We start from the raw sequence: 26,624 nt of genomic DNA, 5'->3' as shown, positions 1-26,624 counted from the left end.
TCACTCAGATATATTATTTAAATATCTATAACTACATATATAAAATAAAATAAAAATTCTATCAAATAAAAATATTTAATTGATTTTTACATTTTAAAGACGGAAACCAGAGATGAGCTACCCTAGTTACGACTTTATGAATGGCTCAACTAACTTTCAGCCTAGATGTGCGTGATTGATATACAACATCAAAATGTGATTGTAGAGTTGCACATGATTAATATACAACATCGATATGTGATTGCAGAGTCAGAAAAAAATTAGATGAAATTTGTATTATAATATAAAGTGAAGAAAATTTTGAAGTTATTTATAAAAAATTGGAAAAATAAAACATTTAAATATTTCTATAAAAATCCTCGATCAGTAGTGATATATTTATTTAGGTTGTCGTAAAAAAAACAAAACTATTGTGTATATTATTCAATATTTTAATTTAAATGATCAAGAAAAAATAATATAAATTACTAGTTTAAATGATAAAAGAGAAAAATAATATAAATTACCAATTTAGATTTATCTTTGATAAATTTTATAATTTAGAAATCAAATCTCTTTTCACTTTAATTATACACCTCATTGTCCTCATTATTCAATATCTCAATTTAGATGATGATCAGCTAGTGATATATTTATTTAGGTTGCCATGAAAAAACAAAACCATTGTCCACATTATTCAATATCTTAATTTAGATGATAGAAGAAAAAAAAATATAAATTATCAATTTAGATCTATCTCTAATAAATTTTCTAACTTAGAAATCAAATCTCTTTTCACTCTAATTGTACACCTCATTGTCCTCATTATTCAATATCTCAATTTAGATGATGATCACCCAGTGATATATTTATTTAGGTTGCTGTAAAAAAACAAAACCATTGTCCACATTATTCAATATCTCAATTTAGATGATAGAAGAAAAAAATAATATAAATTACCAATTTAGATTTAGATCTATCTCTGATAAATTTTCTAATTTTGTCACTCTAGTTGTACACCTCATTGTCCTCATTATTCAATATCTCAATTTAGATGATGATCAGCCAGTGATATATTTATTTAGGTTGCCCTAAAAAAGCAAAACCATTTTCCACATTATTCAATATCTCAATTTAGATGAAATTACCAATTTAGATGATAGAAGAAAAAAATAGTATAAATTACCAATTTAGATGATAGAAAAATAAATAATATAAATGACCAATTTATCTATTTCTGATAAATTTTCTAATTTAAAAATCAAATCTCTTCACTCTAATTGTGCACCTCACCTAATTGTACACCTCACTGTCCTCATTATTCAATGTCTCAATTTAGATGATGATCAGCTAGTGATATATTTATTTAGATTGCCCTAAAAAACAAAACCATTGTCCACATTATTCAATATCTAAATTTAGAAGAAAAAAATAATATAATTTACCAATTTAGATAATAGAAGAAAAAAATAATATAAATTACCAATTTAGATGATAGAAGAAAAAATAATATAAATTACCAATTTAGATCTATTTCTGATAATTTTTTTAAAAATCAAATCTCTTCACTCTAATTGTACACCTCACTGTCCTCATTATTCGATATCTCAATTTAGATGATGATCAGCCAGTGATATATTTATTTAGGTTGCCCTAAAAAACAAAACCATTGTCCACATTATCCAATATTAATTTAGATAATAGAAGAAAAAACTAATATAAATTACTAATTTAAATGATAGAAGAAAAAATAATATACATTACCCATTTAGATAATAAAAGAAAAATAATATAAATTACCAATTTAGATGATAGAGAAAAAAATAATAAAAATTACTAATTTAGATCTATCTCTGATAAATTTTCTAATTTAAAAATCAAATCTCTTTTCAAAATTTAAACCTCAAACCTCACCTCAAACCTCATTATCATTGTACAGCTCACTATCATATCATTATCAATAAGAATATATATATATATATATATATAACCAATTTAAATTCATCTCTCATTAATAAAATTTAGAAATCAAATCTCTTTTCACACAGATTATACACCTTCTCCCATAGTGTATATACACTATAATATGTAAAAATGCTCACAAAACAGGATATTAGAACATGATTTCCATACTGTACGCTCTCTGATGAATCAACTATCTTTACACATTCATATCTGTAGCACATTTAAATCTGTGGCAAAATATGATAAGAAACGTAATTACAAAGATATCAAATCGAACTTATCAAAAATCTATTTACAGTTTCCAGGGATTTGATTAGGCCAACGGGCCACTTGATGCTTTATACAATACATCGAATGCATACGACAGTAGGGTCCCCTTCATTAGCGCATTTTGAAAAAAACTGATAGTATAATAATAATAGGAAATTAAGGAAATAATTATCAAGTAGGTACCCAGCAGCTGAGTGCCAATGCCATTGCAGGCGCGCCGTTGCCAACGGCCCTCTTCTGTTGCAGTCCATACTGATGCGGAAGAGATCTGTTGCTGTTAGTGCTGTGAGACTTATCCCATCGTCTCTTCTGCAAACAGGAGTCTGGGGAAGGAGGTGCTGATCTCTTGTGTGTGGGGATTAACACAGTGCCCAGCCATGACTCTGCAGTGGTGGCTATCCTGGACACATTATACGATCGTTCTTTGGATCTCAATCCTCCCATGTCGATGCTCCCAGACAATGCGGCCACAGCCCCAATAGTAGCTTTCATGGTCGCCTGTTCTCTTTGATAGCTACCATTACAGATTGAAGCCACTGTTGCGTCGGTCATAGATGACTTGCTCGGCTTCATTCTGCTATGCGCGTTATGCCTTTCTCGGCCTAGAAATTTGCGTGTGAGATTTCAGATAGAGATAATGGAGGAAAATGCTTAAGAAAATTGTGTTGCCTGCGTGTGAAGGGGAAGGATCTATCATATGGGCATGTCCTGGGCTTATAGAGGAGGAGAATTGGGACGTGGATCTCAAAACCGTTGGTTTGGATAGAGCATGCTTTCCATTGGCACACGTATTGGGCCAGATGTCGCTTTACCACTGTTGTCAGTGTAGATGTCACACTTTCCTAAACCGTCGGTGCGAATATCAAGAAACAGGTGCCTTCACAATTTTGCAGATGAGGAGGCCAGGAAGGCAGATCCCGTGGTGGGTGGCTACAGGCTATAGCAGTTGGCTTCGTGCTCTATAATTGAGCATGACAGTCGTTTCGTTCGGATTTAAAATATTGAAATCGAGATCAAAGATGCATATGGCTTTTTGTGTTTTCATTAATCTAGAGTTACACATCCACATTTCCATCTTTTGCACTGCATTTTTGAGAAGTTTTTGGTCGAATTATTAGACCCTACGTTCAAATTTGCGAGGGGCTATAGTGTTTGCCTTGTGGTAAAATTTCTTTGACAGTTTATAACTTTACTCACTTTCCATCTTGTGTTAAATTTTTTGCTAAATTATTATATTATATTATTTAGGTTTTTTTTTTTTAATAATTTCAATTTTATATTTATTATATTCTATTTTTGAATTTTTTTAGGCAAGGAATAATTTTGGGATTTTAAATATAGTGACTATATGATTTATACTAGGTTTTAGGTGACTATATGACTTTTTTATTGCTTATTATAAAAAGTTTATCAATATTTAAAATAAAAATTATTATTGAAATTTATGGAGATTTTTGATAATATATACAAAGAAAACTTTAGTGATGGGATAATTAGACTAATATTGATGCAATGTAATGTAAAGTAAGCAAGGGTAGGCATGTCATGAGAGTTTAATTGAGATGCCACCTTGCTCTATCAACAATCACTAATCACCCCTAGATACCATGTTCCAAGTGACATTCCTCTACTGGTGCATCCCTATATCATCAAGAATTCCATTTACTGAGAGATGAAAATGGAGGGGCCTTCAAACCCTCTATGAAGTAATTTGTCCAAAATTTTCACCTTGGTTGGTTGGCATAGAAAACAGTAATGGTTGCTAATTCCACTAACTAGATCCCTCCCAATGATTTAAGTGAAATGAGATCATCCATATTTGTTGAAAAACTGGCTACTTTCTTATCTCTCATTTCACTTCCACTTTATTAGTTTGTTACCCCATGAATAGGGAAAATTATAGTCATTGTTATGGCCACAAACACTACAAAAATATTCAATTCTAGAGCTTCCACAGCTCTATCAAGAATGAGACCATCCATATTTACTCGATTAATGGTTTCCTTCTTATCTCTCCTTTTGCTTCCCTTATGCTAGTTTTCTACATCCTAAAGAAGCGAAGTACAACAACCATCTCGGTCAAAATAATATTAATGTTATTATAGTACTTTCTTCATACCTTCATGGGTAAATCTACTTGTAGGATAAATTGATCATAACACTAACTAGCTCTCAAATTTCTAAATTTAAGTGAATTTCTTTCCCTACAAGGATACAACCACATACAAGGCTATAATGTAACCACCCCTCCCACATTTAGCCACTTTAATTAGCCTATTGGAGTAAATATGAACTGAGGGCTACTACTACATGAATCAACCTCATAAGTACAGTTAAGGAAGTGTAGTTGACAAATTGGAACTTTACTAACCTTCCTTAAGAGCTATAGGACACCCAAGAGCTAAACAACCACTCAAAATGCCCAAACACTAAGTTGGATTATTTTTTAAGTGACCTGGGCCCACGACCACATGCATGACAAGGCCTCCATGCGGTTATAGGCCTCAAAACCGCATGCATAAACTTGTAAGGTTATGGTTATAGCCCAGAAATTCTAGTTCAGAGGGTGTGGTCTCAGATTCTGAGCCACGATTTCAGGCTAGCCTCCATACCACTACCCAAAATTCAATGAGACTTTCCAGAATGATAACTAACATTAGGAGAAATCCATTCATACAAAAATTGATCAAGGACTTGAGTTAACCAGGCCTAACCATGATAGTCATTTTGTCCAACATATGGTGAATGTATAATCCACAAGTCATGAATGCATATCTGAACATAGGAGTGTGAAACTTATTTGAGATTCACCAAGAAGGTTTAAAGCCCTCTCTTAGTAACTACAATAACATTTATTAGCTCATGCATTCATTAACCATTCATCAACTAAGCAAAACATATCAAGAGCCATAGCTAGAATATGTTATAGAACCATGCTTATAACCAACATATAACCAAAATAATAACCATGATAGAATAACCATCAATGACACATAATAACAAGTATAAGTACTCATAAGCTACAACAGAAAAATAACTCTTAATAACATATGAAAAGTCCAACCATGTCAAGGACTTCCACATACCACCCGACCATAGATTGGGCTAAACCAAATCTTACTTTCATCCAATCACCCTCATGCCATATTTCAACCTTGAATTTGTGACTCAAAACATTAAAAAACATGGCTTCCCAGAGTTTTAACCACCACCATTATCATGCTCCCTCATTCTCGCCAAAACCGATCAAGAGATCACTAAGCCCAAAACAAGCTTGGATGCCTCATAAATTCTTCACCATTACCTTGAGGAATTTTCCTATCTCCACCCAAATGTCGAGGGCTTCTTGGAGATTAAACCACCTCCACCTCCAACCCTTGGTAATTTTACTTAGACCACCTCACCCAGTTCGAAAACCTTCTGGCAATCCAAAGCTTAAGAAAATAAAATAACACCATCACACCATGGTTATCCGAAAATGGCGAGACAAGGATGAAACCAATTTCACACCAAGAATAACCCATGTGCATGACAACGAGAGAACCAAATATGCAAATGCATGTACCATGAATTCAAAAACCAACTAGGAAATCACACATGCAACCTATTCCCTACACGTCTTCTTGCTAAAGCTGCTTGGTCCAACCTTCCTTGCTTGTCCATTTCTTTCCTTGTCCTTCCTTTGCCTTCCTTTTTCCAATGCTAGAGTGCTCCAAGAATTCTATAAGTGTGAAATAATATAAGAGAATAGAGAGATATCCAAAACTGGACTGACAAAAGCTAAACCGACAAAAAAGTTATGAATTGATCCTCATAAGCCTTTTTATCTTTGATGCCTCTAATTTCTTCATTTTCCTCTTTTTTTCGTTCAATTTTCCTCATGCAAATATGTTACCTTTCGTCCCCTTTTCTCCTATTTTATTTTTTTCATAAATAAATGACAATTAATGCCTCTTTTCCTTTGTCAATACATTTGCCAACTTCCTTAGCCATAATAAACCAAAAGTGACACCCACTAGGATGTTTTGCCCAACATTCACCTTGGAATACGTGTCCCATGATCTTAATCTTATTTTTCTTTTATTAAATTTTATTAGGTTAACTTTAACAAGGGGTTGCTACATACAACTAACTACAGGCTACAAGCTTACGCTTCAAGTAGTACATTCATCTACATGGAAATACTAACAGATCCTTTTGTGGCTACATATGCATAGTAACAAACTAATTTAAAATTAATAATAGATAAATAATATGGTTTGACAAATTTTAATTCAGTTATCAATAATATAAATGTTTAATTTGTCACAATTCTTTGAAGTATGAAATTTGAGGAAAAAACGTATGCAAGGATTACTCAATTTTCAAATAAAAATACTTGTTAGTCTTCCAACATTTTCATTCTAGAAAACCAAATGGATGAGATGAAAAAAGAAAAGTTTAAAAATTTAGAATAGGATGTGTGGGTTGTGCTCTCTCTACATGTACTAGCAAAGTGGCATACTTGTCGACTTGGATATGAAAAATTTATTTCGTTACTATCTCAATCACTCATCAATAATTGATCTAGGATCCTTGCCAGCCTTAGCTTCCCTCATAGCTATGATAGATTTTACAGTTGGTTCGAAAATATAGAATATGTAGTTGGTTTAACAATATAACTATTATATATTATGTAGTTAGTTCAATAGTGGATTGGGTAGCTGGAGCAAGGACAATAGTGAGTTAAGCTCAACTATCTCATTATTAGTGCAAGAAACATAACTATATTATGAGACATTAAGTATAGATCTAGAAGTGAACAAGCATATTTGATATCCAAATCATCTCGTAATTTATCTTAATCCTCATTATAGTTACACTGATATTTAGGAAATTAATAGTCATTGTTTAAAGAGTCAAATTTTGGGTTCATCATCGCTCTTCACATTTTCTTCTCTAAGGTGACTTTTTGCAATGGGCTAGTCATATTCCTCTTCACTATTTTATGGAAAATCCCACCCCATCTCACTGAACCTTTACTGCTTGATTCGTGGATTAAATGTTTTAATTATTGTTGTGATTGTCCTTGACTTGGTGCTTCACATCTTTCTAGGTCGAAACTCTAAGATTACTATGAAGGACGCTTTGTAGTTACAATTCCTTCAAATTTATCGTATCACTTCAAGTAGTTTCAAATTCAGACATCATGCCACTATATATCCCCTTCCTATAACTTGTTGATCAAGTGAGATAATAAAATTTAACATATATTGTATCCCTATAAATAGCTCCAAATCCAAATATTCTCCAATATATATTCTAATTCCAAACCTATTGGTCAAGTAAAAGGCTAAAAGTTAACAAAGGTTATGATTTACCTTGAATATGAGAAAAGAGTGCCCCATTAGTGTTTCAACTTCATAACTTATTAAATAGTTTTTTCATACCTAGTTGTTGATTGAGTAGCTTCTCCACCATTAGAACTAGCCAAAGTTGAAAATTCTCTAAGAGTTGGCTATTACGTATCATCTTGCTTATAACTCTCACTTCCTTGTACACAGTTGGATGAAATTAAAGGAGGGTTGCTTTCCAGTGACCTTCATGTGGCTTAGCCATGAATTGACTAAGTATGTTGACTGAACATGCAATATCTACCTTAGTTGTAAGTAAGTATTTCAAACTTCCTACCAACTATGTATACAATATTCTATTCAATTCTTTTGTTTCATCATCACTGCTAAGATTAGCATTTTGTTCCAATGGTGTAGATACTACTTTACATCCATTCATGTTGATTTTTTTGATTAATTCTTCTGTATATTTAGTTTGTTTGGCCAAGGTTCTACCTTTATCTCTCCAAACTTCAAGGCCTAAATAGTAATGCAACTCTCCAAGGTCCTTCATTTTAAATTCCTCGGACATACAACTTTTATATTTTTAATTAATCTAGTAGTGTTCTTTGCTATGATAAGATCATAAATATATACATAAATCAACACAATATTTTCTTTTCATCCCTCTTGATATCTGGATCTCCTTTACTTTTAAAAAAACCTCGTTGAAAGAAGAATTTATCAATCTTCACATACACATTTCTATGTATCTATTTGAGTCCATATAGTGCTTTCTTTAACCTACAAAAAAGATGTTCTTGTCCTTTCTTTCTAAAACCTTATGAACAAGATAGACTTCCCCCTTTAATTCCCCATTCAAGAATTTTGACGTGACATCTAACTAAGTTAGCTTCCAATTATGCTTAGTTTCCAATGCAATCATCATTCTAATGGTATTCATTTTATCTATGGTTGCAAAACTTTCTTCTTAATCTATCCCTTCTTTCGATGAATAACCCTTTGCTACAAGTCTATCTTTATATTTGTTAATAGTTCCATTAGCATTGAACTTAGTCTTGAACAACCATTTTGAACCTATGTGGAATTTATCCTTAGGCAATTTTTTTAATTTCCATGTATCATTTTTCATAATAGAATCATATGCTTCTTTCATGGAATCCATCCATTCTTTAATATGTTTGGCTTGCTATTAATTTGAAGGTTAAACTATACTCATAATTTGATTCATTAATACATAAGCCTTATATTACCTCAATGGTGTTTGAATTTTCCTTGTTGATCTTTGTAAAGGCTTGTTTTTTTTTAGAGATGCTCCACATCCTCTTGGTGTGCTAGTAGTTTTAATGCTACCATGTTATTCAACATTAACCCTCCGGCAATCCCTCCGCCCTCAGCCACCCTCCCCTAGCTCCGCCACCCTCCTTCTCCACCACCCTCCCTTCACAATCCTGACATTCCCTCACAAAATATCTGATCGGGGCCGGCAATCCTGACATCGCGTCCGAGCTGGAGAGTTATTGCCATTGGAAATTCGAAATTGCGATCCCGCGGGCTGCTCACTCACCTTCCTCCTCGACTCGGCGCCTCCCGCTCTGCAATTCCTAAGCTCTGCAGCTCGCCACCCAGGTACAATTCGGACGAACCTCCGACTCTGAAAACCCCACACCAGCTACATTACTGGTATTGTTATTGCTGATCGAAGACGGGTGAATCAGAAGAAGTAGCGGATTGAAATCTAATCGATTACAGAATGGAAGACGCGAGTGGAAGAAGGATATTAGTTGCAGTGGACGAAAGCGAAGAGAGCATGTATGCTTTAAAGTGGGATGTTGATTATCTACATCTTGATTCCATCGACACTCTCATCTTGTGCCATTCCAAGCGCCTTCTCGAAGCTTATGAAGGGCTCGGAGGTCCTGGTATGTAAGGAATTGTTCTAATTATTTAGTTATTTTATGATTTTGTTTGTGAACAGAGTAATTCTTTTGTATTTCTAGCGTTACCTAGATTCTGCTTGTGCCGGTTTGCCCCTTTCTGCAATTTCACTTTCTTCTGTGGCTGTGGCGCGGGCAACTGCTGGCTTTCAAAGTGCCTCATTGCTTAATGTAGCGAGGGTTTGGTTGATTTATTTAAGCACCTCTTGGCTGATGCTAGATTGATCAAAGAAAGAGGATCAAAGCCAACCTGGTTCAATTCATTTAAATACTTGTTAGGGTTTATACCTTGACTATGATTCATAATAGGATTTTTATATTATCCATGTTAAGGTGTTAGTTTCATTTTTTTGGTTGCTAATATGCCTGGCTGATAATACCACAAAGGAATCCCCTGGGATTTTGATCTCGTGCTTGCAGTGAACAGTTCCAAGCTCACCAACTAAACTATTTAGTAATATTAACTTCTAAACATTATATAATAAAAAATTTGTTAGTCAAACTCTAAGAGTGATTGAGGACCAATCTTCAAACAGGGAAAGTGTTACAGTGATGTATTCAGTTAATTAACATTTCTACTCATTTTACTGGAAAGTGTTCTCTTCAATTAATTAACCTTTCTACTTATTTTACTGAAATTTATGTGATTATTGTATTCATTTTTAATATCTATTCTAGTTTTCTACCTACATGAAAACTTTGATGTAACCAATTTCTGTAGTGTTTTCATTGTTGCGAACTTCTCAACCATGTTCTCAATCATGTTCCTGTTCCCATTCGTATAAACGACTGCCATGGTGTCAATGAGAAAAACAATCAAATATTTCCTTATAAGAATAACCCCACCCTAAACCGGGTCAACTCCTGCAAATTCCTCTTTACAGACTCTACACTAAGCAGAGTTACGGTAACTTCATGGTGAATGTAATGTTAACTTGCCTCATTTATAAGGGTAAAAGAGTGGGTTTAGTTCTTATTAAGTTTTAGGTTTAAATTTGATGGGAAAGAATCGAAGATGTAAATTATTTTTGGGGTTAAACTATTTAGGAGTATCCATCCCAGCTTTACTGGTAATGAAATCCTCTGATGATAACATCCTACTGTGAGTAAATAGTTCTTCATTCCATAGATAACTGACCTGAAACTAAACTCAAAATAATGAAAAAAAAAAAGGCAAGCAAAAACACTTTACTCATTTATTTAAATGCGTCTGGAAGCTAGAAAATTGTCATCTAAGGCCAGGAATGATAAATAAATGCATGTGGAAGCTACAGAAAATTGTCATCTAAGGCCAGGAATGATTCTTTTGGTTCTACAGTTATATTCGTGTTGTTCTTATTATTTTATTCATTGTTTTGTGACTATGATGAGAGCAGGCTTTGTACTTACACCGGAAGTTGTAATAACTTTGGAGAAACATCAAGACCATGTTGCCGAGGCCGTCATGCAGAAGGCGAGGGATATCTGCAGCGGGACTCCGGTGCGTTTTCTGTACATTTTATATCAATTTAATGGGTTCTTAAGAAAAAAAACATAAAGGAGGGTATGCAATCATTACAGTGAAAGATTAATTTCAAGAAAATACTATGGAAGAAAGCATCCAAGGTTAAAGGTGTTCTGGTCATTGTGTTTTGCAGGCGAAAGTGGAGGAGAAGATTGTAAAAGGAGATGCGAGAGATGCACTGTGTGATGCAGTGAAGAAGGTGGGGGCAGATTTTCTCGTCATTGGCAGCCATGGTTATGGCACTTTCAAAAGGCATGTCTGCAAACACCATCAAGTTATTATCAGCTACTGTTTGTTTGCAAAGCTAGGGGATCTTGGTGGTGCATGGTAGGGGATTTTGGGTGGAAAGTGTTCAATAAGATTTGATGTTTTTTACTGGGTTCAATTTCCATAAATGATAGGTTTCAAGTCATTTAAATTTTGAAGAAATTTGATTCTTTTCTAGATTAGTAAAAAGTGACAAATTAGATTTCCTTGTGTAATTAGATTAGGAGAGTGCAATTCTTGTGTATGGATAGTTGTTTTTGTTTTTGATTTTTTACAAGTGGGGAGCTGTTTTTTAATATGTATGTTTTCTCCTTTTGTTCTTTATGTTTTCATGGTGGATCCTTGATGTTCTAATTATAAGGTGTTTTGGGAGCATGATTTTATAATAGGCACGGTGTTGTGATTGCAGAGCATTTTTGGGAAGCGTCAGCGACTATTGTGCCCACGATGCAAAGTGTGTTGTAATGATCATAAAGAAGCCTCACAGCTGATCTGCAGTTTAGCTCCTGGAACACTCTGTTTTGGCTCTGCTTTGGAGAGTTTAAACCATCCAAGGCATTTTGATGGTCTCCCTGTAAAGAATAAATCGGTTATCTCTTTTTTTTTCGTTATTTCAAGGCTTTGGACAGAGACCATAATTTCATTTTTGAATCCAATACCAGATTTTCTTCTAATAATAACAGGATTTTGTAATTACACCTACATGCTTCGTTTTTCATTCAGTGTGACATTGGGCTGTTTGTATCATCGTCAGCTGCTAATGGGATTTTCTTCAGAATCCTTTATCCCTAACTCTTAGTTGTCCAGGTCGGAAAAAATACATAAAATATTTTACTATATTATTTTCATTGATTTGGACGGTTTGTTGTGCTATTAATTAGTTTTGCAAAGGTGAATATTTTTTGTTGATACGTTCTGCTCTAATATGTGAGATTATTAATGTTTAACGTACTATTCTTATTATATGCTTTTGTATTAAATCTATTATATGAATAATGAAATCTTTATGTTTTCATTTTTAGAAAGGCTAAATTTTTTGGAAAATGGGTAATACCATAGAATAATCCAAAATCATTATGCACTCTGGTATACATTAAAAATTAATAGATTTTTTCTCTTTTGCACAAACTCAAATTTTTTTGGAAGATGGTTGATGTCGTATTAATAATTCAGAATCATTATGCAATTTCATATACATTCACAAGTTACGAATATATTTTAATTTCGGTAAGTGACATGGTCTAAAGCATATGATTTTATGTATGTAGCAATTTGGAACTGAACTTTCTTAACATTATTTGTTGTTTTACTTTGTACATTGCGAGTTTTTTGTTTTTGCAAAAGCTTAATTGGTGGAAGATGGTTAATGAGATACTAATAATTTAGAGTCTCTATATACTCTCATATACATTGTGACCAGTTTGAATTCATTTTAATTTTGTCATCTTATTTTAGTAAGATGATATGGTTGAAAGTTTGTGGTTTTATGCATATAACAATTTGAAGCTCAATTCTCCTACATTCTTTGTTGTTCTACTTTGTTGGATATGAAGTTTCTAAAAGGCATGAAATTTGAGATGCTATAGTTTTTTTTGTAGTTTTTCAAGTGGTTTGTGAAAATTTTAACTTTTGTAAAGGAATTCACAAAAGTGCAAGTTATTGTGATAAAGTCCAAGAATCAATTTCTTTGTATGAGAGGAAATGAGAGGGACGGAAGAAAGATTAGTGCGAGACAAAATAAGGCGTCCTGTAGACGATGCAAAGACAAAATTAACACAACGACATATATTGAAAAGTTTAAAAGTAGTTGGAAATTAGGAAGGACAGTGGCATTGAGACATTAAAGGTAGTTGAAGAGAAAATGAGTGTTCGATGTTAGAATTTCTAGAATTGAAACAAGAGTTGGGATATGAGGAATTAATGAAGTTTTTTTTTTTTCGAAAGAAAAAAAATAGACATCCTTCATTAATTAGATTAAAGAGGAGTTACATAGTCTTGTTTCTATGAATTGTGAGCCCAATATCATCCTCCATTATAAAAATGTCCACGAATTGGAAAGGTGTGTCGAGGGCGATCAAGAATCAAAATGTCAAAAAATTATCAAGGAGTCGTTGAGAAGGTGAAATGGATGGACTAGCATGGTCCTGTGTGACATATCTTGAAGAAACAATGTCAAAAACATCAGTGAATGGAAATAAATCCAGCAATACAACAGAGTCGGCCTGAAAGCTAGATAAAGGAAAAAACCAAGAAAAAAGAAGGATGAAGTCAAAACTCAACCATCCACCAAATGTTTGAAGTGCATCAGCCTTGGGAGGAGAGAAAATCCCTTTATTAGTTTTATTGGAATTGACCAAATAATAGTGACAAGGAAGCACATTTGAACCAATCTCTTAGTGATGGAAGCATATTTGAACCAATCTCTTGTCAAAGGTTGGAAGCAAACAAAATACCCTCCATAGATATAGATCCAATAATCTTTCAAATTCATTTGTTTTGTAAGATGGTGTTTTGATAAGACAATATATTAAGTTATGTATAAATCAAATGGCCTCTATTGCTAAAACCCTAAAATTAATTCTAGAATATAATAATTTTGTTGAAATCTTTAAGAACTTTATAATTTTCAGAGAATTTGCTTAAAAAATTATGTATTAATACATTAAATAGTTTGATTGCAACTCTCATTTATATATATATATATATATATATATATATATATATATATATATATATATATATATATATATATATATATATATATCTATATATATATATATAAATATAAAGTATTTTAATTTGTTTCAAAAGAGATTAATTAAATAAAATTAGATTCCCTTATTAAAAATGGAAAGCAAGGAAATATGAAAATAAAATGTAAATATAAAATAAGAGGAAATATGAACGTCATAATATGTAAAGTTATCTTGTGGTTAATTTTCTTGTCAAAATTAAAAATAACGAAAAATAAAATATAAATGCAAGAATGTGAAATTTGAGATATTTATTTAATATATGATACAATATAGTGATTAATTTTATGAAATTATATATAATTATATATAATTATATATATATATAAAATGGAAAGGTAATTTGAAAATTCATTTTGTTACCCATTAATTATGTCTATAGGCATGTTTGTTTTGGAATAGGGCTTCCAAAATTTAAATTTAATTATCAATAATTATTCCATGGATGGTAGGGATTTATCTTCCACAAAATATTTTGAAATATTTTTAGTAGTAGTCACAAATAGGTTGATATTTTTCTCAAAAGTAGTCATGGCATGGAATTTGCTTGTGTTAATCTAGTTGCATGGATCATCTTCTATGACAAATAAGGATTTCTTTTTTCTTTATGAATATGAAAACTGCACATTTGGTCATTATGTTATTCTTTATCTAAAAATTGCACGATTTTATTATTGGTGGGGAGATACATAATTGAAGAGTTTTCTATTGATGTTACAAAACCCATAATTGGGCTTGTCTTGTTTTTCTGACCTGGACAACTACAAGAGTTAGGGATAAAGGATTCTGAAGAAAATCCCATTAGCAGCTGACGATGATACAAACAGCCCAATGTCACACTGAATGAAAAACGAAGCATGTAGGTGTAATTACAAAACCCTGTTATTATTTGAAGAAAATCTGGTATTGGATTCGAAAATGAAATTATGGTCTCTGTCCAAAGCCTTGAAATAACGAAAGAAAAAGAGATAACCGATTTATTCTTTACAGGGAGACCATCAAAATGCCTTGGATGGTTTATACTCTCCAAAGCAGAGCCAAAACAGAGTGTTCCAGGAGCTAAATTGCAGATCAGCTGTGAGGCTTCTTTATGATCATTACAACACACTTTGCATGGTGGGCACAATAGTCGCTGACGCTTCCCAAAAATGCTCTGCAATCACAACACCGTGCCTATTATAAAATCATGCTCCCAAAACACCTTATAATTAGAACATCAAGGATCCACCATGAAAACATAAAGAACAAAAGGAGAAAACATGCATATTAAAAAACAGCTCCCCACTTGTAAGAAATCAAAAACAAAAACAGCTATCCATACACAAGAATTGCACTCTCCTAATCTAATTACACAAGGAAATCTAATTTGTCACTTTTTACTAATCTAGAAAAGAATCAAATTTCTTCAAAATTTAAATGACTTGAAACCTATCATTTATGGAAATTGAACCCAGTAAAAAACATCAAATCTTATTGAACACTTTCCACCCAAAATCCCCTACCATGCACCACCAAGATCCCCTAGCTTTGCAAACAAACAATAGCTGATAATAACTTGATGGTGTTTGCAGACATGCCTTTTGAAAGTGCCATAACCATGGCTGCCAATGACGAGAAAATCTTCCCCCACCTTCTTCACTGCATCACACAGTGCATCTCTCGCATCTCCTTTTACAATCTTCTCCTCCACTTTCGCCTGCAAAACACAATGACCAGAACACCTTTAACCTTGGATGCTTTCTTCCATAGTATTTTATTCAAATTAATCTTTCACTGCAATGATTGCATACCCTCCTTTATGTTTTTTTTCTTAAGAACCCATTAAATTGATATAAAATGTACAGAAAACGCACCGGAGTCCCGCAGTAGATATCCCTCGCCTTCTGCATGACGGCCTCGGCAACATGGTCTTGATGTTTCTCCAAAGCTATTACAACTTCCGGTGTAAGTACAAAACCTGCTCTTATCACAGTCACAAAACAATGAATAAAATAATAAGAACAACACGAATATAACTGTAGAACCAAAAGAATCATTCCTGGCCTTAGATGACAATTTTCTGTAGCTTCCACATGTATTTATTTATCATTCCTGGCCTTAGATGACAATTTTCTAGCTTCCAGATGCATTTAAATAAATGAGTAAAGTGTTTTTGCTTGCCTTTTTTTTTCATTATTTTGAGTTTAGTTTCAGGTCAGTTATCTATGGAATGAAGAACTATTTACTCACAGTAGGATGTTATCATCAGAGGATTTCATTACCAGTAAAGCTGGGATGGATACTCCTAAATAGTTTAACCCCAAAAATAATTTACATCTTCGATTCTTTCCCATCAAATTTAAACCTAAAACTTAATAAGAACTAAACCCACTCTTTTACCTTTATAAATGAGGCAAGTTAACATTACATTCACCATGAAGTTACCGTAACTCTGCTTAGTGTAGAGTCTGTAAAGAGGAATTTGCAGGAGTTGACCCGGTTTAGGGTGGGGTTATTCTTATAAGGAAATATTTGATTGTTTTTCTCATTGACACCATGGCAGCCGTTTATACGAATGGGAATAGGAACATGATTGAGAACATGGTTGAGAAGTTCGCAACAATGAAAACACTACAGAAATTGGTTACATCAAAGTTTTCATGTAGGTAGAAAACTAGAACAGATATTAAAAATGAATACAATAATCACATAAATTTCAGTAAAATAAGTAGAAAGGTTAATTAATTGAAGAGAACACTTTCCAGTAAAATGAGTAGAAATTCTAATTAACTGAATACAACACTATAACACTTTCCCTGTTTGAAGATTGGTCCTCAATCACTCTTAGAGTTTGACTAACAAATTTTTTATTATATAATGTTTAGAAGTTAATATTACTAAATAGTTTAGTTGGTGAGCTTGGAACTGTTCACTGCAAGCACGAGATCAAAATCCCAGGGGATTCCTTTGTGGTATTATCAGCCAGGTATATTAGCAACCAAAAAAATGAAACTAACACCTTAACATGGATAAGATAAAAATCCTATTATGAATCATAGTCAAGGTATAAACCCTAACAAGTATTTAAATGAATTGAACCAGGTTGGCTTTGATCCTCTTTCTCTAATCAATCTAGCGTCAGCCAAGAGGTGCTTAAATAAATCAACCAAACCCTCGCTACATTAAGCAACGAGGCACTTTGAAAGCCAGCAGTTTCCTGCGCCATAGCCACAGAAGAAAGTGAAATTGCAGAAAGGGGCAAACCGGCACAAGCAGAATCTAGGTAACGCTAGAAATACAAAAGAATTACTCTGTTCACAAACAAAATCATAAAATAACTAAATAATTAGAACAATTCCTTACATACCAGGACCTCCGAGCCCTTCATAAGCTCCGAGAAGGCGCTTGGAATGGCACAAGATGAGAGTGTCGGTGGAATCAAGATGTAGATAATCAACAGCCCACTTTAAAGCATACATGCTCTCTTCGCTTTCGTCCACTGCAACTAATATCCTTCTTCCACTCGCGTCTTCCATTCTGTAATCGATTAGATTTCAATCCGCTACTTCTTCTGATTCACCCGTCTTCGATCAGCAATAACAATACCAGTAATGTAGCTGGTGTGGGGTTTTCAGAGTCGGAGGTTCGTCCGAATTGTACCTGGGTGGCGAGCTGCAGAGTTTAGGAATTGCAGAGCGGGAGGTGCCAAGTCGAGGAGGAAGGTGAGTGAGCAGCCCGCGGGATCGCAATTTCGAATTTCCAATGGCAATAACTCTCCAGCTCGGACGCGATGTCAGGATTGCCGGCACCGATCGGATCTTTTGTGAGGGAATGTCAGGATTGTCAGGGGAGGGTGGTGGAGAAGGAGGGTGGCTGAGGGCGGAGGGATTTCCGGTGGCCGGAGCCGGACGATTTTCCGGCCGGTGACGGAAAACGGGCCATTCTACCGCCTAGGTAGACTACTCCTTTATTAAATTAGGCTCACGCCTGCACATGCAACCAACTAGTACATGATAAAATCCGTTATAGCAATGGGATTGATAGATTGATAAGCACAACCACCCAGAAATTAAAAGACTAGTCTTATTTAGTTACATGCTATTTACATTGGAAAACAACAAGTTCTAGAATATGAGTTTGGAAGTCATACGAGAATATGATTTTGGAACTCAAACAATCTAAAATATTTAGTTAGGAGTTATGTACTGAAGTCATAATTGGGTTCAAAAGATTATTTTTCATAAGAATTCAACTAATTTTTTTAAATGATTGTAGAAGTGATTGAATCGTTTTTTGATGATGGGAATGGATTCAACACCATCAAAAATCATTAGAACACTCAAAAATTCTGAAACTTGACAGCTATAATCTAGATTTCCAAAAATTTCCATCAAATTTTTAAGTAAAAAAATCTCTTCATTAAACTATTCCATTCATTTCTCTATTATCTATAATTACACGTGTTGGTAATCACATATTTTATTATACATTGATAAGATGCTTCTCCTATTTCATTGTTTTTATCCATAATACACATCCCTCTTTCAACACCATGCAAAATGAACATTGAAATAAATGCCACTAGCATGGCCATAAAGAAGATAACAAAGTGAGCTAGTGGGAGGCCTTGACCATCATGGCCATAAAGAAGATAACAAAGTGAGCTAGTGGGAGGCCTTGACTATCAATGGATGACCTTAGTTAAGAGTCAATATCTTTTATATTGTTTTTGATAAAAATAATTGATATGCATGATGTGTGAAGACCTAATGTATAATTATATATAGTCATGATAAAACTACACACTAAGAAAAAATCATACCAAAGCAAAAACTACTGCACGTTAATAACATGTAGCAGCTTTAGTAGCTAAATTGATGTGGTATATTTTGATTTAGATGTCTATTCTCATAGGCCACGTATTATTATTTGTGATGTTCAGATGAAAGATTTTATCTATTTATTTAATTTTCTTGACGATTCTATATTTAGGTGTTATTTTTAATGTCATTAGAAATTTCATGGATGAATAAAATTTTATTATTAATTTTTAAATTTATTACGTATTTATATAATATTTAAAAATATTTTTATTATAAATTAATTTCATAAAAATAATAAATATTATTGAAAAATAAATGTTGTTAAAAAAATTAAGTTTGAAAAATATGCTGAAATTAAACGGGAAAAACAAATGTATAGTCCGTCATTTCTAAAAGTGAAGAAACAAAGGTTTAATACATCCGGCATGTCGTAAAAACCAAATGTATAATACTTGCGGCTTGCCGTTACTATTAACCTACCACCCCATATGGTTCTCCAACGTATAGATGTCTTTGCATACAACGGGCCAGTTTTCCACACACTTTTTTATTTTTAAGAGAATAAGGTTTTGTTTTTTTGTTTTTGTTTTTTAATTTGAATATATTTTGGAATAGTAAATTATATTTAGCTTTAAGAACATTTTGAAATATAAAAACAAACCATAACATTTATCCAATTTCGAAAAAGTTAGAAAATAAAATATAGCATTCGTCATCATGATGATCATTCCGTAAGGCTGTTTATGTTTGCATATCAAAATTAAAATAAACGATAACTTATAATAACTAGCCACGTAAAATCAAAGATATGGTTATACAATATTCTTTCATTGCTTAGAAGTTAATTATGCACTTCATTTCTGGAGTGCTCAACCAGGTTTAGTTCTACCATGTCTAAATAGACTAAGTTAAATGTCCACAACGCAATATACATATATATAGAGTTAGAGTATGTAGTTGGAAATTTACCACATATATTCACTTCAGGAAAGGATAATGTTGAGTGTGTCTACTTGGAAGGGATAAGGTTATGTGCATTCATATGATACATATTAAGTTTAGGTGGATAGCTGCAAATAAGGAATTTTTTATTTTTTATTTTTATTTTTTTTTTTATTTTTTTTTAATGGATTGGAATGAATTGGATGTAAATTTATTGAAAAATAATAATATTGATAAATGTATTTATTTTGAAATAAAATTTAATAATTATTAATTGAATGGTAGAGAATTAACTTTCACATACTGTTTTTAAAACTCCTTGTCATCAAGGCTCTTTGTCATCGTAGACACATATCTTCAAGTATGTTAGTTGTGCAAATAAAGTAGTCAACTCCCTTCTCACATGCATTTCCTTTCTCCATTGGTTAAACCAACGTACTATGGCCATGATGATTTATTCATGGAGATTTGTTTCGCAAAAGAGTGTTGTATATAAGATAACTTATTTTTATGGGATTTTTTGTAGTGCATGATCCAGGTGCATGTTGGTGGCCACCCACCTATCCCATTTGGACCCCCACAACTGTCTCTTTCAGCTTTTTTAGTTTCCTAAATTGTAGCACAGTTTACTATTTTTAGCAGTTTTTCGGGTCCTGAACTTCCGGAGCCGTTTTGAGGCCCTAAACAACGTTTTTTTGGGATTTTGGGGCAACATGGGTCCATGGACCGATGTTGCCTCCCAAAGTGGTAGTACTCGGATAGATCTTTCTAACGAGCTATCGTACGCGTCAAACGGAGATCGTATGCCAAAGTTACAACGCCAGGAAATTGATGTACCAATTTACCCAAACGGGGCCCACAATTTGGCGTTTCATCTTCTAGGGTTAGGTTTCGGGATGTGAAAGATTTTCCATTGTTTCTCAACAATAAATAGGCCTTCGAGCCTCATTGTAATACAGTTCGGAACAGTTCAGAGGCATGTAGCCGACACATCTCTTCTCAGAGATAAGCTACCATCGCCCTAGCTGGTTTATTCCATTTCTGGTTGTAAGCATATTTCAGTATTTTCCATTAATGAAATGGAGTATTATTTCCACTGCATCTTTGTATTTATGGTTATCGCATCTCTGTATTTATGGTTATCTCTGTAATGTATTGCGTTCCTGTCTAAATCCGGATCAGTGGTATCAGAGCGGTCTGCTTTTTCTCTGTTTTTCTTTGCATGTCCCCTACAAGGTCGGGATATAAGGAGTTAGGGTTTGAATTAGTCGAACCTTTGCAAGACCAGCCTCGCAAATCTCGACGACCTCCCATGGCAGATGAGAAGAAAGACGAGAGGGCAGGAGATCCTATCAAAATCTTGCTCGAAGAAGCGCTCGAGCGGCAAAGGAACGCGATGATGGATAGCTTTGCACAGATCCTTCAGCGGCTACCCAGAGGCGACGCATCGACTTCCAACAGCGACTCTGGAAACGCCACACCGTTTAAGGTACAAGTTAATTTTGAAATCCCCATCTTCGAGGGTCAAATAGACGCAGATGCCGTAGATAAATGGTTAAATCTGCTAGAGGGTTATTCTCTGTTCATGAATTTTCAAGTCGGGAAAAGATTGTTTTCGCTCTTCTCAAAGCAACCCCCCACGTCAAGGACTGGTGGGAAACCTACTGCGAGCAGAAGGATGAAAGTACAAGCTCACTATTTTCAGCCGCACCCACTTGGAATGACTTCCGGGATGCCATCAAGGAGCAGTACTACCCTGTCGGAAGCTATGAGGACAAATACATCAAATGGACCACACTGCGACAGGGACGAGACCAAGATGTGCCGAAGTTCACAAACATTTTTCATACCCTTCGCACACAGCTGGGTATCAAAGATTCTGAGCTGCATCTGGTACTCAAATACCGCGGCTGCCTACACAAATACATCCAGGAAGAGATGGTGTTCTTGAACATCTCCTCACTCGGCACAGCATACCGATACGCTGTCAAAATCGAGCAAAAGTTCAAACAGAAGAAGCGAGACTTTGGATCTGCAAATCTAAAGCCCAAAGGACAAAGCCAAGGCGGGGTGACCCAAGACAACCCGTCGAAGCTGCAAGAAAAGAACAACACCATGAAGCCGAAGAAGGACACAGGAAAGTGGTGTGAGTTCCACAAGAGTCCCACTCATAACACAAGTGAGTGTCGGACCAAGCAGTCGCTGGTGGCCGAGTTGAAGGCTTCCGAATCAGATGCATGTTCCGACCCTGAGCCAGAACCCGACAAGGGGAATGGCAAAGGGAAGAAGATCGTTGATGCGGATCCCAGCGCCACTGTTGCCACCGCCAAGATCCAGAAAGATGAGCCCGAAAATCCAGAGGAAGGGGAGCGTCTTTTCCACTCAAAGATGTGGGTGAAGGGTTCGCCGCTACAATTCATTATCGACAGTGGCAGCCAAAAGAACCTCGTTTCAGCTGAGGTCGTGAAGCGGTTGGGCCTACCGACTACACCACACCCACAGCCGTACAGTATCGGGTGGCTTCATGAAGGACAAGATCTCAAAGTTCGCCAGTAGTGCCGCCTTCCCTACAACATCAAGCCCTTCACAGATGAGGTATTGTGTGATGTTACACCTCTGGATGTTTGTGATGTATTATTAGGCCATCCATACTTGTGGAGGCGACATGCTGTGTATGAGTCCAGGCCTCGTGCTGTCATTATTTCTTTGAATAATTCATTATACAGGATACCGGAGGTAGCCCCACCTACCGCCACATCTTTGATTACTACCAAGAAAGGCAGCAAGCTCATATCACAGACCAGGAAATTCATTTGTGTGGTTCACTCCCAAAGTAAGGGGAAGATCGTTGCTACATCCATGACCCCTGCAAAGGGTTCCTCCACGCAGCAGCAGCAGCAAAGGGATGCGGTCATGACAGAACACAGGAACAACTTCTCCTCACCCACAGGGGTACCACACAAGTTTCAAGTGGGCAACAAAGTCTGGTTGCATCGACAGAAAGAACGCCTTACCAGAACCCATCAGAAGCTCAGACCACACCGACGTGGTCCTTACAACAGTACCAAGGCTATGGGGAACAATGCTTCGGAGCACAACATTCCTCCATTCCTTCGCCTACACCAAATGTTCAATGTGGACCATCGTCGACCATGCTTCCCACCATCACTGGACACATCAGAGATTGCAGGACAAGTTCAGCAGATGGAGGAACTCAACGCAATGGGGACCATTGCTTCCTAAGGGGGAGGAATGATCCAGGTGGATGTTGGTGGCCACCCACCTATCCCATTTGGACCCCCACAACTGTCTCTTTCAGCTTTTTTAGTTTCCTAAATTGTAGCACAGTTTACTATTTTTAGCAATTTTTCGGGTCCTGAACTTCCGGAGCCGTTTTGAGGCCCTAAACAACGTTTTTTTTGGGATTCTGGGGCAACATGGGTCCATGGACCGATGTTGCCTCCCAAAGTGGTAGTACTCGGATAGATCTTTCTAACGAGCTATCGTACGCGTCAAACGGAGATCGTATGCCAAAGTTACGACCCCAGGAAATTGATGTACCAATTTACCCAAACGGGGCCCACAATTTGGCGTTTCATCTTCTAGGGTTAGGTTTCGGGATGTGAAGGGTTTTCCATTGTTTCTCAACAATAAATAGGCCTTCGAGCTTCATTGTAATACAGTTCAGAACAGTTCAGAGGCATGTAGCCGACACATCTCTTCTCAGAGATAAGCTACCATTGCCCTAGCTGGTTTATTCCATTTCTGGTTGTAAGCATATTTCAGTATTTTCCATTAATGAAATGGAGTATTATTTCCGCTGCATCTTTGTATTTATGGTTATCGCATCTCTGTATTTATGGTTATCTCTGTAATGTATTGCGTTCCTGTCTAAATCCGGATCAGTGCACAATTATTGATGATACAATACACTCTTCCACGGATGCTTTGGTTATTATTCACATTCATAATTGCTGATGTTTGGAGTTATAATTATTTTTTTTAAATCGGATGCTTAGTTTTATATGTGATTTAATATTATTAAGAGAAAGTGATGTAATATGTTTGTGTTAATTATGATTTTTACATAGTTGAGCTTCAAAAATTATTAGTGGTGAGATTTATTCATAGTTTGATCATGGTGGTAAAATTGTATAAAAGTTATGATTAATGATCAATATATTTTAGCATTATAATTAATACAAAAATTAAAAGAAATATTAGTATTCTAATTAAATATAATTAATTAAATTATAAAAATTATAATTAAATTATTATTATTATTATTCTTATTATTTGTTAATAAATTTGAGAAGAAGAGATAGAGGTTAGATTTTAAGGGGATAGGGTCTAACATGAACTGTCATACTCATCTCACCTAATTTAGCGTTGAATTTCCCCAAGACTCGAAGGATCACTCTAACTTGATCACTGCATTAATGCAAGGCAATGTTGTTCCAAATGGGTGCCTTTCTCGTAAATCGAAAGGGTGGCGTGTTCAAGAAGGTAGCACATGGGATGAGAGTGTTCTCTTAATGACACTTGGAAGCCAACTCAAAGTTCTATAAATACACAAGCAGATGAAAACATGGGTTCAATTTGGAGTTTTGCTAGAAACGTCTTGAGGCGAAACTGGTGCTAGTAACAACTCACAGAGAGCTTTCCTCTACATGGGACTCTTCCCACTCAAATTTTCTAGTCGTACCTTACAATTATAATATTGAGTGTCAGGTGAATTTAAAGGATATTGTTAGGTCTGTGTTGGGACTGATAAACCACTAGTGCTTACTATCATTGATACACCACTAGTCTTTGTCCCTGTCTAAGAAACCACATGTACAATAGATATCGACTGCATGTAGTTCGTTGATAAACCATCTGTGCTTGCTATGACAGAGAAACCACCACTGCTTTTTAGGCTACTGATAAACCACCGGTAAGAGATTTCACTTCCCTACCTCAATGAGTGACTACCCAAAAAAATTAACTCTCAATTTATGAACCTCACATGAGGGTGGAAAGTTATGGGACATAATTAACATAACTGCTTATGATTGGGAGCATAACATGAAACCTTCTCCAGTTCCTAATAGAATCTAGCTTTCACAAATTAGTAACTTATTTTGACTACCTTTGTGATTGTTGAGTCTGCCTCAATACAATTATGTGTGAAATTATTGGGATAGTTAATCTATATTGCTATATGTTACCTAAGTCAATGACATAGTGAGTTTACTGTATGTCTGATCATGAATTGAGTCACCGAGTTTCATTCATATGTTAAGAACATTAAACTATATATATCTATACATATATATATATATATATATATACCTTCCAGTTGTATGTATGCTAATTCAATTGTTTATTAAATGGAGGTTAGGTTGTGTCTGTTTTTAATTTCTGGAAATCACACATGCACACACACACACACACACACACATAGTTGAATATAAATGCATATATATACAAATATAGTTTGTAACATCAAAACTTCATTCCTATGGTTTACAACACTTTACCCACTCTAATAAATCACATTCGTTGAGTTGGTGTCTGTAACACCTCAACAATTTTTTTTATATACCTGTGTCCTAAACTGGTTGGGTGACACTTGTTTCTCCTGTTGTTTTCTTTTGGTTGGCCTCAATGCCATTATGAAATTAATATATATATATATATATATGTTCATTAAAAGATTCTAGTTGTAATATATTTTATGAGAACATATGTTTTAGTGAATAAACCTGGGATGGTTAAAATATGAAATTTGCCACAAATTTTGTTAACATTTCACCTTAAATGGTTAGCTAAATCATTCAATCTACTATACAATACAAGTTGATATTGTATTTGCAATGGGTAATTTGGCTCAAGCGTAAACCAATACAAGCAGTTTGGCCTACGTCGATTGTAACTTGAATAAACAATATTTGGATTTATGAAATTTGTTAATATGATGAAAAATGACCCTTGAACATACTTCAATATAAAAAATAATTCTCTAGGGCCACTAACACATTAAAATATTTCAATGTAACCAGGAGTTAACAGGTTACGATTTATGTAACCATTCCTTCAATATACATCTAATGGATCACATGATGTGTTATGAATGTGTAAAGGATTAGGGCCCCTACCCTCAATGGGGTGATAGACGAGAACCTCTCCATAGGAAATCTATCTAGTGGATGGTGGTAGGTGTGTAGTAGGACCTTAGGTCCTGAATCTCTAGACCCCCGATGGGGCGGTGGGAGGGTGATGTAGGTGGCTCTAGAGAGGCTAAAAAATCAAAATATTAAAAATGCAGAGAAACAAAAACCAAGTTGAAGTTCTTGTCGATATGATTCCATTGGCACAGAGGACACTCAAATCTGATTGTGTATGATCAACTTATTCCAGTTTAAAGTTTGATAAGACAGGGAAAAAGTGAGGCCCACAGTGTGCCACATGGCATACTAGTGAGCGGATGGGACCCACAATGTACATGGAAGCCCATCAAGCCTTGACACTTAGCAATCCATCATTGTCTCCTTACCATGCAGAAAAGACAAAACAAAATAATATTAAATCTAAAAAAAAATATCATAATTTTTTTTTAAATAAAATATAACCATATAACAAAAAAAATTAAAAATTAAAATATGCTTATAGTAACCATATATGATCCAAAAGTAGACAACTATATTTAAATGTAATTTAAATGGCATATGAGTTATATATTAAAATTCCAAACAAAAAAAACAAGCAAAGGCCAAATTAATATTAAATGATTATAACCATACACCATTATGATTATTATTCAACAGATTCATTTGTTATATATGTAACAAACCACATACAAGTTTGAAGATATTATGGAACAAACCATA

The 26,624-nt window shown here is 34.6% G+C and overlaps 2 protein-coding genes across 2 annotated transcripts; one reads left to right on the top strand and one right to left on the bottom strand.

Annotated features, from left to right (window-relative positions):
- The first annotated feature begins 9,198 nt into the window (after positions 1-9,198).
- On the top strand, positions 9,199-11,761 carry LOC149193924 (universal stress protein PHOS32-like). The gene is made up of 4 exons (XM_089407480.1): positions 9,199-9,469; positions 10,861-10,964; positions 11,122-11,240; positions 11,665-11,761. The coding sequence occupies exons 1-4, from the start codon at positions 9,301-9,303 to the stop codon at positions 11,744-11,746; spliced, it is 474 nt and encodes a 157-aa protein (XP_089263606.1). The 5' UTR covers positions 9,199-9,300; the 3' UTR covers positions 11,747-11,761.
- A 3,745-nt stretch (positions 11,762-15,506) lies between these two features.
- Positions 15,507-17,625, bottom strand: LOC149193923 (universal stress protein PHOS32-like). The gene is made up of 3 exons (XM_089407479.1): positions 17,355-17,625; positions 15,862-15,965; positions 15,507-15,704 (listed from the first exon to the last, which is right to left on the bottom strand). The coding sequence occupies exons 1-3, from the start codon at positions 17,521-17,523 to the stop codon at positions 15,507-15,509; spliced, it is 471 nt and encodes a 156-aa protein (XP_089263605.1). The 5' UTR covers positions 17,524-17,625.
- Positions 17,626-26,624: the final 8,999 nt, after the last annotated feature.

This window comes from Pinus tabuliformis, chromosome 2_2 (assembly GCF_031772625.1).
Source record: "Pinus tabuliformis cultivar Carrire ecotype Pingquan chromosome 2_2, CPIR1, whole genome shotgun sequence".
NCBI lineage: Eukaryota > Viridiplantae > Streptophyta > Pinopsida > Pinales > Pinaceae > Pinus > Pinus tabuliformis.
This window is presented reverse-complemented; position numbering and strand designations above follow the sequence as displayed.